This window comes from Cupressus sempervirens, chromosome 11, assembly GCF_028749045.1.
Source record: "Cupressus sempervirens isolate cs-2001-9-10 chromosome 11, ASM2874904v1, whole genome shotgun sequence".
NCBI classification, from domain to species: Eukaryota; Viridiplantae; Streptophyta; class Pinopsida; order Cupressales; family Cupressaceae; genus Cupressus; species Cupressus sempervirens.
The window spans coordinates 331778774-331797349 of NC_143128.1; the positions used below are offsets into that span (position 1 = coordinate 331778774).

At 34.3% G+C, this 18576-nt stretch overlaps 1 protein-coding gene across 2 annotated transcripts in view; it reads right to left on the bottom strand.

Moving 5' to 3' along the window:
- Window positions 1–2029: 2029 nt before the first annotated feature.
- The window catches only part of LOC149529437 (alpha,alpha-trehalose-phosphate synthase [UDP-forming] 1-like), a 230767-nt gene continuing 214220 nt past the window's right edge, over window positions 2030–18576 (bottom strand). For both annotated transcript variants that reach the window (XM_089807954.1, XM_089807955.1), the window contains 6 exons: window positions 14330–14509; window positions 14128–14250; window positions 13770–13857; window positions 13512–13642; window positions 12643–12741; window positions 2030–2604 (listed from right to left, as the gene is read on the bottom strand). In XM_089807954.1, the coding sequence (XP_089664080.1) occupies window positions 2248–2604; window positions 12643–12741; window positions 13512–13642; window positions 13770–13857; window positions 14128–14250; window positions 14330–14509 (978 nt within the window). In that variant the 3' untranslated portion in view covers window positions 2030–2247. The remainder of the gene's footprint in view (window positions 2605–12642; window positions 12742–13511; window positions 13643–13769; window positions 13858–14127; window positions 14251–14329; window positions 14510–18576) is intronic.

Consider the following 18576-nt stretch of genomic DNA (forward strand, 5'->3'; position numbering starts at 1 on the left):
TGTAGAATAGCTCATGAATTAAAAATAAACCCTGCGAATAAAATACCACCAAAAATATAGAGTGCCGGGCAGGGGTGTGACTGCCTAGTGCGGCAAAAATTTTTTTTGTACAAATTGCAAATCGGTGCCTTCGAGTGCCGATTTGCAAAAAAAATTTGTCTCACGATCAACTTTAGCCGAATATAGGCAAATTTATAGTCGATCTTCACCAAATCAACGCTCCGGACGCAACGGAGAGGTCAGATCTGGCTCTAGACGCTCTCAATTTCTGCAGATCCTCTGGATTTGAGTCGAGGTGCTGAAGCATGAACGGTCTCGAACGGCTACGTGATGAGAATCTTCCTTGGCTCTGATACCATGTAAAAATTTGGCTTAGGCTAGAATTCACCCAAGAACTAAAGAACTCAACACAAGCACACAATAGACCAAAATAGATAGAGTATGATCAGAATGACGGTATTCATTCAATAATTGGATACAAGAGTACACTAGGAGTGCCTGAATATAAAGGCCTCAGGAGAGCTTCTAGAATGCCTAGAAGTCAGCACCATGATATGTCATACAACCAAGCACATGATAATTAAATAATGCATTAACCTAAGTAAAACTTAAGTAAGTGTAATAAGTAAATACTTATTTACACCAACAGCAGTTCCATTATTTTTTCAAGTAGAGCCCTTTGTTACGTAAAAACAAAGGAAATTCTTTTTCTCAATATGGGGCAGGCAACTTTTTAGTATTGATAAATGTATCGAATCTTCGTTTACTACGAGGAGGACTTATTAGAACTGGATCAATTTTTTTTTGGAATATCAGTTGAGCCAATAACAACAATATTTTGTTTAAAGGTGGTTTCTTTTTCACCATCAATCGGATTATATGGATCCCCAAGGAGTTCTACCAATAATGCAATAAGATAAAAGTAATCATTCAGTTCATGAATGCTAGGAATCCATATGACGCAAGGAGACATCAATTTTGCCAATTTGAGTGCAAATATGAATTGGATTACTCTTCTCGCAAAATACTCTGGAGGGTTAGGATTAAAAAATCGATCATAGAAAAGCTTATGAGGTTTTTTATCATAGTACTCCTCCTCAGCTACGTCTTTTGGCCTGTTTGACCAACCGAGAGACCTAAGGATATTTTCATGCTCAAGGTATGATTGTTTAGCTGAAGATGTATACTCGAATTCATAGTGAGACAGAAGTTTTTGCTGCCTCAAAAAACTTTTAGGAGATGTTCTTATTAAAGGTAAATAAGAATATGCTGCCAAATTTTTAGCCAAGTAGGATCGTCCAGTTTCCTTAGGCCCTATCAATAAAATTCGATTCGAAAAGGACGGTACTAGGTAGAGTGGGTAAAATCTAACGTGGTCATATAAGAATGAGCGAATTGGGATGGAAGTCATCTTCTGATAAAAAGCAGTGAAGATCAGTATTTCTGCTAAAAACAATGAATTTAATTCAGAATTCAAAGTGATGAACCCCTTATTGTTTCAAACCTTGCGAACATTAAACCCCTACTCTCTCTCTCTCTCTCTCTCTCTCTCTCACACACACACACACACACACACACACACACACACACACTTATTTTACTTGAAGAACTAATTTTACGTATTGAAAGATTTATTTGATTTTAATTTGTCACTACGTGCATGAATTGAGGTTTAGATTTTTTAATATGATAATGATAATACAATGCTTGTGGATTATTTTTCAATATTGAAAAGGATTTTTTTGGTTTGTCATCAATTTAATTCAGTGGAATGTAGTGAGTGCAAATTAAACTAGATAAATAAATGGTAACTTGTATTGAAATTCATAAATATTCAAAATCAGAAATAAATGTCTCAAGTTTGATAAATAATAATAGAGCGTGGGTTGGGGAGGAAAAGAGAGATGTCTACATTTAAGTGTGGTAACATCATGCATAGATGGTATCTTTACTCCTAATTTTATAGAATTTCTAATTCTTTTGTAAACATACATTACAATTTTGAGTTATGATTAGTAACCAAGAGACATTGTGAAACAAATAACAAAATATAACCATAACTATCACAAAATTTTATGAGCCCAAATAGAAATAAATATGAAAAGGTGTTAATGTTGTGGCTTTTGGTCCACTAGGTCGCTCTCTCATTGACATCACTAAATTCTCTTCCTACATTCATTCAAGAACTCTGCTGCAGTTATATGTTATTGTGCTAAATACCTCTCACATTATATGGTAAAAGAAACACTAGAAGGGGTAAAGATTATGCACACCATTTTCAAGAGCCTCGGTAGGCTGTAAATGGGTTTTACTAACAAGGGATGTCAAAAAAGAAACCACTTCCTCTGATGATGTAAGAGAGTAGCGTGCATTTGATCGTTTACGTCCAACTGCACATGAAAAATAATTCTCCCCTTTCAAATCCAATACAGATGATCCATCTTGCCAACCAAGGGCTCCATTTCCAGTTTCAGTATGATTTGTATCTTCTAATATAGAGTTAGTGTCTCTTTTGTTTGGCTGACTTCTTTCTTCCTGAATCACTCCATTCCCTTCTTTCTCAAATGGTAGTTCAGGTTCAAAAAAATTGTATATCTCCTTATCCTGTGAATTAAATATGTTAAAAAGCAGTTAATCCAATAATTAGTAGGCAGCAAGAATAAAGTAAAAGGACATTGATCACAAGCAAATTGAATACAACCAACAATATGATTCTAAATATAATTTTACACGTGACAATTTGCGCATGGAATGGCCAAAGAAGGAAAGTTTAGTAATTTTAAAGGCAAGCATCAAAAATATGAACTCAGTTTAATCACTCCAAAACATTTGTTATGGAGTGTCATACATCTTGGAGACATATCTATCTGCATATGTAATCTATTCAAGCTCCCCAGTTTCAAAGATTGGTATCAAAAACTTCTTGTTACAGAAGAAATTGCGAGAAGAAGACAGTAATTTCATTCCATTAGAGTGTAGAAGAATGGAAAGAAGATATGTCGAGTCGTATAAGGTGCAAAAGATTTATCATAAGAGAATATGGCACAAATGTCTTGAATTGCAGAGCAATATATGGTGATGATTCATTTCATGAGGTTAAGGCCATTTATCTAGTTCCATAAAATGTTTGATATGGGTAAACCCTCTCTAAGGTAGATAAGAAAGTTGTAAGGTGAATATTTGTTGTTAGATTTTGTAGTTCACCCAACTTGACAAGCACCATACTTGATCAGCCAAGCCCACACTGTTAAGAAAGAATTGTGGAAGAGTTGCATGCATATATCAATTCACATGTCTCAATGGAGCGAATGTGATCTCATCTAACTTGTGCGTATACTGAAGAATATATTGCTGTCCTTGCCTTTTGAGTAAGGATGTATGGCAATTCTTGTTGTAGAGGAGACAAGCTTGTGAATTCAATCACTACCATTCTTTGTGTTACATCAATTGTTGCCAACATGAAAGATCTGTGTACCTGTAATCACAAAGAAAGGTATTCCCACCATTGACTCCGCAAGCACTTTCCTATTATCTAAATGTTTCTTGTAGTTCAAGTATGTAAGTTGTTGAAGTCATTTTTAAAAATCTGAACATAAATCACTATATTGTTAAAAAAATATTGTATGTTCTCTTTATGAAAAAAATTAATTATGTGCAATTTTAAAAGCTCAAATTTCCTGTTTATTTCCAAAAAAAGGAAAAGGTAACAGAGCGACCAATTCAACATTATCTCAATCATATACTGCTATCGTCCTCTCTCTGCATTCCATTTCTTTGAAGCAAGAAGCAAAAAGAATCTTGTCCAACCAATTCATAGATTGTTGTTATCCTTTAATTGAAGATGCATTAATTCTATGTTGCACTAGAATTTTTCAGGGTACCTCACCTTTCCTAGCTCTTGCTTGTGATCCACTTACTAGGAAGACAGCTCTTAGATCTGGGATCAACAAGTTGGCTGGTAAAAAAATGAAAATTTGATGTGCTAAAAGGATTTCTCGGAGGAATTGGTGACAGTTAATAAGAAAAATGAAAAACTTCAACCAAATTTGAAATGGATAGAAGAATCGTTTTAAAACATTGTATTGGAACAAAAAGTGGATGAAAAAACCTATGAAACACAGTATACCAAGGAAACTCATATATGCATCCCCAACACTTCTAGGGGTGTCCTAGAACATTTTAGGAATGTGGGGATACCTAGGGAACATCCTTGGACTATCCCCATTTTTTTTGTAAAAACATTGAGGACAACCCAGAAAATGGAAGGGGAGAGCCTGCCATCCCCAGGATAGATAAGGACATTTTCATTCACGGTTAAAAAACTCAGTCTCAGCAATAACTCAGCAATCCTTAAAAAAATTGAACTTAAGACTCGGAAATTTAAGATTCTTTTAAAATATGTAAAATTTTAAAAATATTTTTCAAAATCACACTTTAATTTTTTATAAACATATCATGGTTTTTTTTGTAGATAATAGGCCGAAGCCTTGAGTATCTAATATTTATTTAGAATTATTATTTGTCAAAATTAATTATTATTATATATTAAGTTTGAGTAGACTTGAACCCAAGACCTCCCAAATGAGAGGTTCACAACCTACCATTGTGTTATAGGGTTTTGCCTGCACATTATGGATTTTCATCATATATAAATTAAAAACTATAATTTAATACATATAGACCAAAAAATGAGTTCAACCTCTAAATGGGTTACAATGCCACTTCCATTAGCCATGTCAAATGTAGAAGTTGCCTGATCTAAAGGGGTTTTTTGCAGCTTGTGGGATAACATTTTTTTAAGATAGCACTCTCAAGAGTTATGTCCCAAGTCCTTGTCATCTTCTCCTAGTAATCAAATTTCTAATTAATAAGAAATCCCAATAACTAATGGGGATTTGGAAGTGTAGATCCTAATGGGATTCAGTGGCAGTGCCTCTCGTGAGGATCTAAAGGAAATAAGCATGACCCACAAAAGGGGTGAACATGCAGAGCTTGCAGGATTAAGGGAAGAAGCCCTTGTCACCAAGCCCAAATTATGGTCCTTGAAACCATACAAATTGTCATTGACAATCCCCTTGTTACATTGTCCACCATGTTTCCATTCACATGTGAAAATCATGTTTTTTTAAATTGTTAGCAAGAAATCATCGTGAGTTTTTCACTACAAGCAAGAATGGATGATTATTAACCAAAATATTGCAATTTTTTCAATAAAAAAATAGAAAAAACTTGTTGCAAGATTTACAAAAAACTAGTCAGCGAGTTATTGGGTGAGTAAAATGCCTGACCACCTAGCTCATGAGTACTCAAGGGCTTTTTGTGCATTTTTGTGATGTCCCTTGACCATCTTGGGCATAGCTAGTCCCCAACAAAAAGAAACATTTTTTTCAAAAACAGTCATAGAAGAGGTTGGGCTAAAATGCTGTCCCATGGAACACTATTCCATTGCACTCCTCATTGTTCAGTGCCATCTTTTTAGTATTCAAATATTGCAATTGGTAAAACTAAAAACTGAAGTTTCTATGCAAATCATCCTCTAGACAGGTGTCAAATTAAATCTCCCTTCTACACATAGGCAAGTGGTCGACATTGAAATTTAATATTGCTAATTGTGAACAGAGAGTGCTGGAGCTGACTTGGTGCCGTTTGAAATCATATAGTATTATTCTCATAAATTTCACTTGTCATACTTGGACACCTAGTTAATGCTAGTCTAACTTGTGAGTGTTATCTTTCATGTTTGGAAACTCTAACAGGTCTGCAATATGATTTAAGTCTGGTTTGCAATATCTCTGAATGAGCTAATGACGATTGAATGAAGATTAGCTGTTATCAGCTCATTGCTTTCTATATTATGTCACGGGCATAGCATGCTTGTGGATGTTCAACTTGAGTGAATTCTGAAAGTGCCAAACAGAAAACAACTTTCAATTGTTATACAAAATTGCCAACATACTTTCAAAAAAAAATTCAGGGGTGGACAATTTAAAGTGCATGAGTCTCTACAGTTTATGATGGCGACTTCAGACTTGAATGGATGGCCTACTTCAAGCTTTACTAAAGGAAAAGCCATCAAACAAACGATCATTGACAATGATTTCTGGTCCACTGTGTGGTAAGACAATCTTAATTTTATTAATAAATAGCCGATATTGTGTTGCCCTGTTTGCTGCACATCCAATTTTCAAAATTTTGATTCTAGTCCTTTTCACCAAACTATATGAGCTCATGCTTTTAATTGTTACTAAATAGTTATTTACTTTTTAGAACAATTTTAATTATTAAATGTTCCTGAAATCCTCAACTTCGAAACGAGCCTATTTTTGTGAAAAACGGTGGAAAACTCCTTAAAGTAATCTCTCTTGTTTAAAATGCTCAAGAAGGGTTGGAGATGCTCAAAACTTGAGCAGTCAAAACCAAATTGGTTTTTGAGTGCTCAAAAATGAGCATACATAACCATAAAGAGGTTGTAAATGCTTAAAATATGAGCAAACATAACTAATTGAAAGTTATGAATGCTCAATAATTGAGCAAACAAAACCAAAATTGCTTTTAATGCTCATAAACTGAGTAACCAAAACCCAAAGGTTATGATTGCTCAAAAGGAAAGAATTGAGAACTTTCTTAAGAATGCTCAAAAGTCAAGCACTTGTAACCTTCATTTTTGAGACTCATTTCAAGAATCAGTTGCAACTAGCAAACATAAGGCCGAACTACATGGAATCTTGCACTAGCATGTTCTTGGTTCATGCTAGATGAAGAAATTCTTGAAACAAGCTCTAGACATCTATCGACACACATTGGAATGGATATTCTTGTTAGAAGATAGATGGCAATGCTCTGGTGTGCATGCATGCAAGATGTGATTGTTAGCATGAATGCTGATGATATTCCTTTGAGGGAGTATCCTAAGCATTGGAGAGCATGTAGCATGATTGACATGTTGCATTCATCACTGTGTTTGTCATTGATGAAAACATAGTATGGTGTCTGTAAAGACTGGCAAAAGTAGTAGACATAGATCATGGTCGTACATATAGAGAATTGATAGTCACATCAAGCGCAGTTGAAGACGTGTTCTACACAGTGTCCTGATGACGAGGTTAAGTGCACATGAAGTAAGTTGAAGACATAAAGAAGATGTACTTGATTTGCAGAGAGCAATATAGAGACAAAGTACCTAATAGGAAGTTTCTGATGATTGGATTGTATCTCCTAACAGAGATAGAATCAGGATATGCGAAGTTATATAGTGACAGAGGACAGTGTGATGATGACATCAGCAAGTGCGCAAGGTCTGGAGTCACACGTGTCACAAGTTGTAAAGATTGTGGGCTGACAGTGTTGTATGATTGCAAAATAATTAATTATCTTAATGTGGTCCTATTATAATTAATTGGGAAAGCCTCAAGGCCGACTCAAGAAATTGTTTTGAGGACATGATATAGAAGGGGGTTATTTTCCTTTTTGTGAAGTGTGGATTGGATGTGTATGAAGATGTGCAAACAAGAGAAGAGTCTTTGGTAAATGCGAGTAAGCAATCCAAGGGATTATTGGATGCGAAGTTGGTGATTTAGTATCGAGATCAAAAGGAGCAGAGGTCTGGTTGACAGGACAGATAAAGAGAAAGTATAGTAGAGTTCATTTCAATTATTCTGCAAGGAATATGTCATGTCCCCACATTTATAAGTTTTGATAATTAATAATAGACTAAATAATATTAAGTAAAAATTATAAACATAATTTATATTATCATCAAATCAATATAATATAATATAATGTCAATTATCATGGTTGGAACATAAAAAATAAAAAATAAATATATAAGATAACATTTAATAAATAAATAAATCCAATGACTAAACATAATGAATTATTTATCTAAATCAAGTATTTCATATAAATTGAACAGATTGTAATATGTAGACTTTTATACATAAAGAAAAAATAAAATTTATAAGAAAGACCAATAGCTATTGGTCAAGAGTTGAGGGGAACAAGCATTAAAATATATCAAGAAATACTAAAACTAATCTAAAGGTGCAATATTAAAGATTAATCATCCATTCAATAGACGTGTCTATCCACCAGATACAATTGTTGGATTTTAGAGATATTTTAAGGAGATTTGAAATTGGGAAGGGAGGGGGGGGGGCATCAAAAGGAATAAATAAATAAATAAGAAAGTAAGTGGAGGGAGGATTGGATCGGATCAAGACACCGCCAAAGAAGACCAACGAAGAAGGGTTCTAGGTTAACAGCAAATAAGAGGAAGAGAATACTTTATAATGGCCTGTTAGCAAAGTGACCCAGCCAATATATCTAATATCCTCATCAGCATCCTTTACTATCGACAATCACTACGCCTAAGGAAAGACAAGGGAAAGGATTGGACATAATGTCCAGTAAATATGGTGGAGGATACTCAAAACAACTGCAAAGGAAGTTGCAGACTACGACTTGACCATCTGACATTACTGCCAACAATCTTACAAGGAGCACATAATTTCATTAAGGACATCAATTAGTGAAAAAGGCCAGACATTCCAACAGATATATGTCCGATATAACTGGATTTCATACTTGAATAATTAGAGCCACCAACAAACGGATTAGATATCTACACACTAATTGAAAGAGACTATGAATACAAAGGACAACATCATTAAGTCAAGAGCATAATACAAATTCTCTGTGACTAAAATAGATTAAGAGCTTAAAAGTCCTGAAAGAGAATCACAAGGACATTCTGAAATTAAATGTTATTGATAAACAGGACAAACAAGGGATGAGAAGGGGATCATAGTGTTCTAATCGGAAGGTTTTATAAAACCACTATTAAACAAGTGTATCGGGCGATCATTCATACAAATCTGAAAGTCTTACCGGATCTAGATAGAAAGTCATATTTTTTATATATCAGACTTAAAAAAAAAAATATTAACCAACCAACCATTAGTATAACACCATCTCACAGTGAATTCAAATAAGCAATTAGATAAACTCCATGACATCAAATTGATAAGAGTATTAGTAAGAAAGTATAAAATTGGACACTCTTCATTAGGAAGAAACAATAAAGGAATTGGACCATATATGTTGATTATAATATTGAAATTAGATATATATTGATTGAATCAGAGATAATAGAGCAATGTTGGGTATAATCTGTATTACCTAATGCAACTATTAATATCAAATAGTGCAAGTATAATAAATTGAAGGATTTCGAGATATCCTTAACAAGGGGTCATTACAGAATAATACAAAGATCATTTGGACAGTGGGTTCATTGGTCTTGCCCATGAAGTTGTTTGGAGTTGGACAGTGGGTCCATCTGCCTTCTACAACTCCTAATAGGGTTGGCACAACTCCTAACAGGGTTGGAATCTCCTAACACGGTTCATCATCTAACAAGGAATATTTATATTAGTACATCATTTTGTGGGTACCATCCCCCCCAAGGTTTTCCCTCTGATCAAGGGTTACCCTAGTTAACATATCTGGTGTTATTGTGTATGAGTATCTTGTTATGCTTGCTGATTATATTGTTCATATGGTTAAGGATTATTAAGGTTGATAATTGTTGTAATAGTTGGATAACTGATTCACTTCCCCCCCTTTCTCAGTTATATTGGTGGACTTTATATTCTAACAGTGATATCATGGACTACAACACTTGCAGAATAGACACACACACACATAATAGGTTATTGAAAATATTTTAGAAACTTTCAAGTTTCATCACTGTCCCTGTCATCTATGTTAGAATAGGAGCTTTGGAGTAAGAGTGAGTTCTAATTAAGATAAATATCTTCAAATGGGTATGCTGCTCGATATGCATGCAATATGAAAAACCATAGAAAAGAACTTAAATTATTTTGACAGAGAACTTTAAAGAAAGGTTGCCTCAAGAAAATAGCCACAGAACCAAACTCTTCACTTATCCTTTGCAGTTTTAAAATGCAGTGTGTAATTATAATAAATACACTTTATATGTTTCATAAAATACTTCAAAGAGATGTCACTCCATGGGCTGTGGTGATTTTATCATGTGCACAAAATCTAGAAACAGAGATAAGGTGCAATAACTGTTTGACAAATGCCTGAATGAGACTCGGTTCCTTGGAATGCCATGATCACAAGATATGCTGAGAATAGATTGACAGATCAACCCTTCAAACATTATTGAGAAAGGTGGGCTTTGGATTCAAAAAAGATTAAGTATATGACTGCTAGTGTGACTTGCAGGCTTCAGAGATTTGGGACAGGACACGAGAGTTCATTGATGCATATTACGAACTAGTTTCTATGTGATGTCATCACTTTGAATGCTCTAATTGAAATGAATGCAAAATGTGGAAATATATGCAAGCCCTGTAAAATGCTTGACAGAAACACCTTAAAGAAATATTTTCCCTTGACCCACAAAGGTTGCTGGTGGTGGAATGAAATACAGAAGCATATACATAAGACAAATTTGTTGGAAAAGCTTCAGAAACTCTCAATTGAATGCAATTGACATATCTAAAACTGAATTCTTCAACACTTGCCTATGTTGACTCAGTCTGTGGTAACATTAAAAAACCTTGCAAAAGTTTGTTGATATTCATCAATGCACATGAATTGTTTGACCCAATGCCTTAGATTGGTGCCACATAGTTTCTGCACTAAAATGGGAGCCTTGGATCATGATATGGACTTGCACGGAGCATTTCGACATGGAAATTTGAGTTTAAAAGTTTCCCTGGCAATCAAAGATTTGATCTACATTATGTTTCACCAGAAAGCCATCAATACTATTATCTTTTTATAGCTTGTTGGCACGGAAGGAGCGAGAGCTTCAAGTAAATAACAGATGGGAATTGTGAAGATAGTGCATAGGTTTAAAAAAAATAAGAGAATCAAATAATCATGTCAGGACACGTGCCATTACCCAATAGTGAAAGTCTGAAAGACAATAAGATTGACCAATCTTAGACAGTGTGTGTGAATTGTTGATAGAATGCTGCGAAAGAACATTTGGAGTTAGATGTACACAGAGCACATGAATTGTTTGTCAGAATGCCTCTAAAGAGGAATTGTCCCAGGTCGATTATTCCCATGGCTGAACATGGACTCATTCGCTATGATTTCAACAAGTTCAACATAATGATGCACAATAATAAAAAGGCCACCGTAACTGAATTTCTACAAATGGTATATGTTTCCCATCACAACACATGTATTTTGATTGTGATACCGACCATAATATTTCTGCAAAGATTATCTGCAAGATGAAATTGAGAAGACATGAAAAATATTTAACAAGATGCAGCCCACAGATATAACCATGGTATACATTCATACAAATGTAAAAACATGTACAGATCTACGAAAACCTCAGAGCGATGATGAAAGTAATTGCAAACATCCATCAAAGAAAAGAATGAGGTTTTGTTAATGCTGTAGATGTAATACATTCATTGATATCGTGGTCATAACATATCTATAAGTTAACTATTAAAAAGGTTTTGGAAACTTTCAAGACAATGCAACCAGATGACTGAAAGCTAGGTTCTACTTAATGAAATGATAAAGCATTGAAGGACAACATCTACCATCATATATAATCTCTTAGAATGGAATTTTTGAAAAATCATGACTCAAAAGATTGCAGGAAATACATAAATTAGGGCATTAGGCTCGGTGGAGTTATAATAAGATGTTTTAGAGCTAATTTTCCCTATGATAAGCAAACTCTGAGTGGTTTCTGGAGTTCAAACTTGGTCCAATGCAGCCATATGAGGATGAAATCCCTCTAGGAGAAGACTAGCTGCGGTGGTGAAAGATTCACGCTGGCTTGTATTTGTTGCAATATTGATCAGGGATTTCAAAGTGCTTTCAGATTTGAGTTTTCTTCATGTGATTTCCTTCAATTGCAGTTTGCAGGAGTTCAAATTATATTGCAAGAAATTGTGAAGGAGATTGAAAACCTGAATCCTCTTTATAGTTAATTTGGTGATTCATTGGTGAGCAATTTATGCATAATTTTCCCTAGCCACGAGTTCTAGAAGATATTGCTTGCACCCATTCTTACCTAAGCTAGATGATATTGTGAGAGTTGATTCACATGAGATTAAGACAATTTGTGATTGCATTAAATCAATTTTCATAGTGTGTTTTATGCTATATCATTGTTTCTTCTTTATGGTGTGAGGCTATTACTTGTTGGGCATGGACAATTTCTAGCTAGCCATGAGTTTCTTTCTAATCGACATGAAAACACAAATTCGTACCAAACAAGGCCGGGCATTACAAAATTGGCATAAGTGACAATGAAGTCAAGAAAGATGTTACATGGTCCAGATATTCTTGTCCTTAATATTTGAATAAAAAATATATAGGAAAAAAATGTCCATTTGTGCTTTGAGGGGTTGATGCAAAAGAACAAATGACTTGTGAGAGAGACAAAAGGAAAAGAAAAAGGAAAAAGTATATCCTACAAGGCCTTGCATGTGACAAAAGGATGGAAGAAAAATTGATCATCCTTCCTCAAAGAAAAAAAATTATAACTTTTAAATATTAATGATACATAGATTATAGATATCTGCATGGAAACCACATATTGATAACTCTTAACAATTTTGAGAGCATGCACACCTTGCTTAAAAAGTGACCGATGCATAGGACATAATCTATTGGTGTTGCCATACATTGCCGATGCACAATTGCTCCCAAAATACGATCAATTGCTGCTCCCTGGATGTTAAAGAAGGTTAGAATAAACATTGTTGCTGTATATGATAAGATGCTAGGAAACAACATAAGTTGATGTACCTTATAATTGTATTGTCAAATTACAAGTTAAATTACTGAACTGAACATTCATAAAATGTAACATCATGAAACCAATGTGATTAGGAGAGAAATCTTTTTCATGATGTTCAAATGAACAAGATCTTATCTGCTAATTAACTCTTGGCTACTAGTACCATTTCTAGGAGCAATATCCAATGGAAAGAATTGATAAATGACCTATTACTGAGCCTCAGGTGCACCAACGGCTATTTGTAAACCTTTTCCAAACTAAATAAGAAAAATATTCAAGAAACCAATTTGATCAAGAGTAAAATCATTTTCATGATGGCCAAATGGACAAAGAGCTAGTAAAATCATTTTCAATATGTTCAAATGGACAAGAGCTAGTAAAATCATTTTAATGATGTTCAAATGGACAAGAGCTTATATGCTTATTAACACATACAAATGTAACATGTTTGGATGATGAAATACACAGTAAGGAAAGTGGTACTTAATAACTTGAAATTGCAACAAATTTTCTGGACATTAACTAACATGTACTGAATTGTAACTAAAGGTTCAAGTTTCAGTAACATTTGATAGCTAAAAGTAAATAAAAATCTGCACAGATACTGTCTTGTAAGATAAACCAAAAACAATTTCAAAGCAATTAAAGTAAATATTTAGAGCTTGTATTGATCCTGAAGGTTGAACTACAAAAAGTTTACCTTCGAGACACCAACAGGACGAACCTCAACGGACCTACCACCTTGAACAACATCAACAGCAGCATTTGATATAGGACCAGTCCATAGATGTTGTAGCATATGGCGTGCTTGTACTCTACCAAATTCAACATCTGCAAGTCATAACTATTAATCTAAGATCATGTAATGGACACAACAATCTTCAAGTTATACAATTGAGAGGAATTTCATATAGTATAATTTAGGAAATAACACAGGAATAAAATATGGTATAAGTACCAGCATATTTATAGTTCCAAACCAAAGAAGTTTCTCGAACTTCAACATATGATCGTGGAGTCCTTTCCTTAAAATAATCAAAAACAAGCTGCATAAAGTAAAACATCAGTTATGTGGAGGAGAAGTTTAGCGTAGATACAATCCTTGGACAATTCAAGTTTTTTTAAAAACTAAGGCTTCACTTACGGAAAAGAACATTTTCAATTTCTAGTAGTCAATAAACAGCTCAAATTCTATTAAGTATTCTGTTTGCAGCATGCTCAATTCTCTTATATGTTTTGGAATAAATATTTAGTCAAGGAGAAAAGTAGACTGCTATTTGAGAGGCTCATTATCAGATTTACTGACATGCACTTACCTTGACACTTTCCATCCACTCCATATTAAGATACTCTGGCATTGTGGTCATCCACTCTCCCTTTGTAGGTCGCAAAAACATGCCATTTTCTGCTGCCAGCCACATATCGAATTCTCCAAAATTCTAAACAAATAAATCAATTATGGATGATTTTTTTAAAAATTGTTCTGAAAGGATAATATCATAACACTTAATTTTATACCTCATCTAGCACACTCCTCTCACTTCCACTTATAACAACAATTGTTGTTTTGGGGTCCTTGCACAAAAGTGAAAGAGTTACTCCCAGATCCGGATGCAAGCGAAGCTTCATTTCTTTTATTTGGTCGTGGCCTCTTCTATCAGCTCCATCCACTTGTATAGTCAAAGTTGCATTAAGACCCTACAGAAATTAATTGAACTTAAAAACATGGAAGATTATTTTAGCAATTATGCACCTACAAAGCCAGTAATTAAATCTTCCTCTAATATGTTTATTCAAATAATTTTTTATCATACACAGCTGGAAAAATGCCAATTAAGGTGGAGTTCAGAGAGCTATGATGTGCAGAAAATTTGATTTTGCATCTAAAGTATTACAAGATTTCAGTAGTTTTATTCTTTCTACAGAACTTGAGATTCCGAAAAGTCAATTTTATTCATAGAAGGAAAGGACCCAATGCCTGCATAAATCATGTTTAACACAAAAATTTAATACAAGCTGTAGTGTTTACCATCAAGAGAAGTAATGTGTAACGTATAAATAAATGTTCATATCCATTTTCTTGGCAATATTTACAAGGGTCTCACCAAAATTTTCTTTCTTTGTTAACATCCTAAGAGTCATGAGTACTCTAGGTGGTAGATTGGCAAGATTTGGATTGCTCAAGGCTTGGTTATGAGCTCCAAACATAGGATTATAAATTATGAGTGATGTTTAATGAAAATGAAGAAGAATATGCTTATCAGCATCCAACATGAAGGTTTCATATCAATTAACATTTGGCTTGGTTGTGACCTAAAAACACTGTTTTATCCTTTTTATCTTCCTTCAAATATGAACCTAAGGAACATAGTACTTTCAAGGAATATGTTGTAAGTGGCAATTATGCCATCAATAATGCTTTTGTTAGTTAAGGGAAATGTAATAAACTATTTGTCTCAAAATGGTGTCAGTTACCAACAGTTGGCAGTCTTAACCAACTGCAGAGCACTATTTGTATGGAGTTCAAGATAATTCATAGGTGATGAATGTTGGAGACTATTATGCTTGTGCCATTTATCATGTTATGTGTTCTGTGCATTGATGTTATAATACCTGTTTATATTAGGCCATATTGTTGAATGGTTACTTCTGGATTACACTGACCATCCATCTCGAGCTAGGCATCTAACAGATATAATGCCTAACCCAAGCTTCTTCAGGTATGAATAAATAATGCAGATTAGAATCTGATAACTCATGAAGTTGTCTGCTGAAAATAAATTTGTTTAGGTGCAGGATACAGTACACGTAGTACCTCCTATACTCAAAAGGAAATGTTTCTCCCTTTCTACCTGCCTGTGGAAAAAAATATAAGATCAAGCAATTTGCTCATCTACATAATTACAATGGAACCAATTCAATTTATATTAACAGATTTTATGATGAATATTGCAAAAATAAAACTAAATCTATACAAAATGAAGATCACACCCAAGGAACTAAGGTGGAGATCCTTTCCCAAAATCAGATCGAGATGATTAACAGTGAGATTCACCAAATATGAGACAGCGAACCAGAGAGAACCAAAACTTTCAAAGCCACCATTGCACAATAAATGTAAAAATCATCCATAGAAATAAGACACAGAATCTGAAAGATAAAAATCAAAAAGTATCAATGCCATATTAAACCACATCAACTATGCATATTATTTCTTGAGCAATATATCAATAAACTTATAATAAGTAAAGAACAATCACTACCCATTTTCAGTAATGCATACATTTTTTTAACTTCAAATTTGTTAGTGTTAAGATTGTACATACATAACTTATATTTATCATCATACCAAGAAAAAGATAATACTTTTATGTTCATTCTTTTTTTTCTTTGAACATGCACACACAAATGCTTCACAGCCAAAACTGAATAAATTTTTTAAGTGCATAGTAATAGTTGTTTTATTCGACCAAGCACTGTTGGCAGTAATATTCCTCACAAATTTGGTAGACCTATTGACAAATAAACAACAGTGTATGGATTCAGCCTGAAACTTATAGAACATAGTCTCACCTTGCGAAAAATATCTAGCCATTTCTATTATAGTTTTATGTTTCCTTTCTTCAAAAAATCTAAGATTTGATCTTTAGTTTACAAGACATATCCATACATGTCTGATATAATCATCAGCCAACATAGAAACACATCTATCACAATTAATTGATGGGTTCTCAATTTATCTTAGGAGTTTGTACTATCCTGGATGGATATTCTCCTGAAATTGCTTTAAAAACAAATTTCCAAATACATCAGAAAGCTCATGCAAACAAAACCAGTATTATAAACCAGAAAATGAGCCAGTAGATGCTCATTTAAATACTAAATTCCAAACAACTTCAGATTTTCTATTGTATTATAAAAATCAGAAATGCAATAATGTAATGTTTTCCAATCTTACAACAAAGACATTCAGAGTGGACAATAAAGATAAGTGTAAGCACAAGTGAGACACCTAAAATGATGTCTCCCACAAACAATTGGTTCTTGTCCACTGTCATCAGGCTAAACGGATTTTGTCCTCAAAGATGGTTCTGAAAATGAAAGCAGCTTACTTCCAAGTTTCTATAAGAGAAAACTGATCTGAAATCCAATTAACCAAGCATTTCCAAATGAATGAAGCTTCCCCTCATTTAATGCTCAAGTTGTGACCCTTCAACTCCCTTCTCCAGTCTTTTCATCTTCTTTCTCTTTTGTCATAGATGACCTCCTTTTTAATATTTAAATGACTTCAAATAATCTGCCTTAAGCTCCATTTAATTCACTTTAAAATATGTTATGCAGTTTACTTAATTTTCTCTATTGTCCCAAATTGGAGACATTACAGTCCTCCCTCCTCAAGATTGTTTGCCCCCAAGCAATGACGAGTACATAATCCAATACCGAGGTCCCATGTCCATCTACAAGCCGCTCCAAAGCTCATACCGGTAAGTATGTAATCAGGATGTGCCAAATTGTGGAACCAACAATAAGGATGCAACTCATCTATCACTATGATCCCTGGATCCCATGTCATCCTGAGAGATATTGTTGCTTCTACCTACTATGCTACTCTGAACACAACTGTGTCAAGTCTCACATAATGAAGCAACTTGTCTAAATCCACATAGTGCAAAGTGTCCATCCTATTAACTCCCAAATCTCAAATCAACCTATCAACACGATTCTTGGGTGAAGAAATAGAGGATTCGTGAATCACCAACCTCCTAAATCAGCCAGCTGAACAAGTAGCTACCAAACACACTGCCTACATGCAAGGAAGCCAACTCATCATGTCTCAAGATGTCGCTTCCATAACTTGGATCAGCATCAAGGATGTCAACATTGTCACCAATATGCTGATGAACTAGAAAGGTAAACATCTCACATGGAATATATCGCAACAAGTGTTGTCCCCACTCATTTGTATGCGACTCACTAACTCTTGTAGGCCAAGCCAAATCTGAAAATGTACTAATAGTACCAAGTAGTGTAGTCATTGATCACTGAAGCATGGATGACAAAAAAATCACCAACCAAAAAGTGAATAGCTGCAATCTCATGAAGACTCGATGATAAATCTCTAGATAATCTATAGAAAGACAAGCCATCTACCTCTTTTTCCTTATCTTGCACAAACTTGATAACATGATCCTTATCCTAGAACAACTTTAAATAATCTGATTTCATCCTTTCAAAAGCTTCTTTGATTGTGTGATTGAGTACTAGTGATCCCACACTAATTCCCCTTTTGCCTCTCATCCATTTGAGTTGTCGGCATAAGGTCCTCAATGTATTTGTGAGACTCATCTGCTCTTGTTAAAATTTGGACAACCCTCTCCTTTATAACCAACAATCTTTCCTTCAAATCTTGCAATGATAACGACTTTAATGCAAATTCATCATGTCTCAAGATGTCGCTTCCATAACTTGGATCAGCATCAAGGATGTCAACATTGTCACCAATATGCTGATGAACTAGAAAGGTAAACATCTCACATGGAATATATCGCAACAAGTGTTGTCCCCACTCATCTGTATGCGACTCACTAACTCTTGTAGGCCAAGCCAAATCTGAAGATGTACTAATAGTACCAAGTAGTGTAGTCATTGATCACTGAAGCATGGATGACAAAAAAATCACCAACCAAAAAGTGAATAGCTGCAATCTCATGAAGACTCGGAGATAAATCTCTAGATAATCTATAGAAACCATCAATATGATTAAG